Source organism: Benincasa hispida, chromosome 4 (assembly GCF_009727055.1).
Source record: "Benincasa hispida cultivar B227 chromosome 4, ASM972705v1, whole genome shotgun sequence".
Lineage (NCBI taxonomy): Eukaryota > Viridiplantae > Streptophyta > Magnoliopsida > Cucurbitales > Cucurbitaceae > Benincasa > Benincasa hispida.
The window spans coordinates 39,242,831-39,245,968 of record NC_052352.1 but is presented as its reverse complement, the minus strand read 5'-3'; the positions used below and the strand labels follow the sequence as shown (position 1 = coordinate 39,245,968).

The 3,138-nt window shown below is 35.1% G+C and overlaps 1 protein-coding gene across 1 annotated transcript; it reads right to left on the bottom strand.

The window, feature by feature from the left end:
- Positions 1 to 555: 555 nt before the first annotated feature.
- Positions 556 to 2,910, bottom strand: LOC120075129. Its single transcript, XM_039028304.1, has 2 exons — positions 2,528 to 2,910; positions 556 to 979 (listed from the first exon to the last, which is right to left on the bottom strand). Exons 1-2 carry the CDS (start codon positions 2,764 to 2,766, stop codon positions 772 to 774), a joined length of 447 nt encoding a protein of 148 aa, XP_038884232.1. The 5' UTR covers positions 2,767 to 2,910; the 3' UTR covers positions 556 to 771.
- Positions 2,911 to 3,138: the final 228 nt, after the last annotated feature.

Below are 3,138 nucleotides of genomic sequence, written 5' to 3'. Positions count from 1 at the left end.
AACCTATATCCCAAACACAAACTATTATAACCCAACTACAATTATCTAAGACTATAATATCCAACTCCGTGTCTCAATCACCCCTTTTATTTTTAAATTTTTTTTTCCAAATACCCTATATCGTTCTTTTCAAAAGAACATTATTCTTAAACTTAGTACTTGTTGCTATGTTAGAAACCATGACTATAAAAGTAAAAATCATTTATTGTCCTTGTTATATCTCGCTCTCATCTAACTATACGAAGTGATTTTAAAATGATGAAAATTATCCATTATTTTTTAAACCACTCTGTTTGGCTTTACCACATTAAACATAAATTTTCATTCAACAAAATTTTATTTTTTGGATTTGAATAATTAAAGACAGTTTTTACAGAAGTTTTGAAAATGACAAAAATAATTTTACCCATTTCAAAATCACTTCCCAACATGCCAAAGATATCGTTTTCTCCTCCTTATAACATGTTAGATTTAAATCACAGCTACGTGAAAATGGGTAAAATAACTGGTAAATCATGAAGATGATCCAAACTCTAGGATAGAAAAGCATTCACAAATTTCTAAAACTACTCACATTCTCATTCCTTTTCTTTTTTTTTCCTTATTTTCTTTCTTTTTGGGATAAGCCTGCTTTCCTGGTGATTACAGAACACGATATAACAGAGAGTAATGGGGGAGGAGAAAGGACCAAATCTAATTTTTGTGAATATAATTCGGGGAATTTATAACATAAGAAAAGTTTAGTATATCTCTCATTCTACTATCAGGTTTTCACATGGACAATGGAAGTAGCATCCTTCTTTTCTTCTTCCTAGCCAATCTCACTTGCTTTGTAACTTTCATGCAAAGAAGCAACAACATCGTGATGCATACTAAAATAAAAGCCAACTGCATATGCCGAAAGTATAAAGAAACTGCCGAAAACACCAAGAAGGATAGAATTATGAGTTCCCATATTACAAAAATCACTACATCCACCCTGCATCCAAAACCAACAGAATCAAAATCCACATCAGAAGTGATATCATATTGAATACCTTCACAAACAGATAATTCATACATAAACCAGAGTCAGAATCTAATTCATATTCTTGCTAACAGAATAAACTGTACGATAAAGAATGTGTTACAGACATTCCCTCCTCCATCCGTCGTTTAGTGAGAAAGGCCGTTTTTTATGGACTGGTGGGATATGCTTTGTTATGGGATCTTTGGGGTGAGAGAAATAACAAAGTTCTTAGGGGTGTGGAGAGGGACCCTGGTGGGGATTGGTTCTCAGTAACGTTTCATGTTTCTCTTTGGGATTCAACTTCAAAGATCTTTTGTAATAACTCTTTAGGCAACATTTTACTTAGTTGGTCCCCTTTCTTTAGTGGGTTTTTGTGGGCTTCCTTATTTCCTTTTTCTTATATGCCCTCGTATTCTTCCATTTTCTTCCAAATGAATGCAGTTGTTTCCATCAAAATAATGTGTTACGAACAGTAGCAGAAAGTCAAGTGTGCTAATATCTATTTGGATATATTGTTCGTAAAATGAAAAGATGTATCGATTGGCATAAGTGAAAATTCTCAATCAATAATGAACTAGATCAAAGCAGAAAGAATGCAAATTAAGTTCCAAGCACCCATCATACATACTCTTGCACTTCCAACTTCCAATTTTATGCACTGACATGACATTCTTTTGAACCTCTAAAACAAACAAATGACATCGATCTAATCTAACGTCGTGCTAAGAAAATACAAGTGTTCTTTTCCCAATTTACACTAGATAAACTAACGATTACAAACAAGAAAACGTATTCTCAAGATCGTGTTATTTGACATTAGAACTTCACTCACAAGAGATACAAAATTGGAAAGATAAAACATAAATACATGTGGCATTCTTTTTCTTTTGAAGAACATAAGTCCTGATTGAAGAATCTGATAAACTTAGGTGCAATTTCCAGAATATTTTCCTTAGTGCAGTGCAATTAGCAATCGAGGTATGATAAAAATACAGAACTCTATCAACTGAAACTCATAATCTTAATTATTTCCACCATCATAAGCATCTTTCAATATCCAGTTACATAACATAAGAAAAGGATTTGACGCTAAGCTGGAAAGCACAAAAAATTTCCCAAGCTACAGCTAAAGGGAATCACGATCATGCTCAAGAAAAACGCAATGACTTGCATAAAAGAACTTCAGTTGAACGGCAAAGCAAAAATCTTGAAACCCAGAGGATGACATGATGCATCCAGACATTTGTTTATGAGAATTCCATTCCAAGTACCAAAGAAATCAACATTTAGAAAACGATCTCAACAGATTTCAAAGTTTAATGACCTAAAACAAACAGAATAGATTCACAGAAATTGGGGATATAATCTAAGAACATGTACAATGATCCGAATCCAGTAATTGAGCATATAAAGAACATAAAGGCATCGACCACAACCGACCCAATTGAAAAGAAAAGACAAGGAACGCCCTAAAATGAAAATCTGAAGAATCAATATAAGAAAGAAGAAGAAAGATACCTGGAGGACGTAATATTAGAGGTAGAAGAGAAGAAGGAGACGGAAGCCCACTCGTGCTTGGATCGAATCTGGTATTCTCTCAACTGCTCAACCAGATTCGATCGAGTAATCATGGCTGAACCCCGAGACTTTCTTTTCTTTGCCTCAAGGGAGGAAGGGCGAGGATGGAGAATGGAGGATTTAACACAGCGACAAACGAATCGAACAAGGAATTGAGAAATGGAATTGAGAGAGAGCATGAGCGATCAATTCGCAGTGGTTCAGGTTGAGGGCGTTTGTTGCCCTGCGTGGACCTTCTCTTACTACTTCCCCCACCCCTGCCCTTCTTCTTCTTCTCCTCCAAATTCCATTATTCCCCTTTTTCAAATTTGGACTCTGCCAATTGTGTAATGGACCTTTCTTCTGCTTTGGGTTCTCATTTCCTTTGGTCTTCCATCAGGCCCATGCCCACCATCATCGCCATGCAAATGCTTCCACACATTTTTAGGGTTTGTTGCAAAACTAAAATGACTTAAAACTCACAAATTTAGGCTATGTTTGCTGCATAATTCTGATTCTATTTTCTGTTTTCAGATTTATTGATTTCAGCAAACATAAACATGTGCTTTGAA

What these genes read in the sequence shown, in the direction of transcription:
- LOC120075129 (XM_039028304.1), bottom strand. Translation starts at nt 2,766, where the DNA reads ATGCTCTCTCTCAATTCCATTTCTCAATTCCTTGTTCGATTCGTTTGT. An exon ending in TCTAATATTACGTCCTCCAG is followed by an intron (nt 980 to 2,527) that starts GTATCTTTCTTC and finishes TTTTGGATGCAG; the next exon opens with GGTGGATGTAGTGATTTTTG.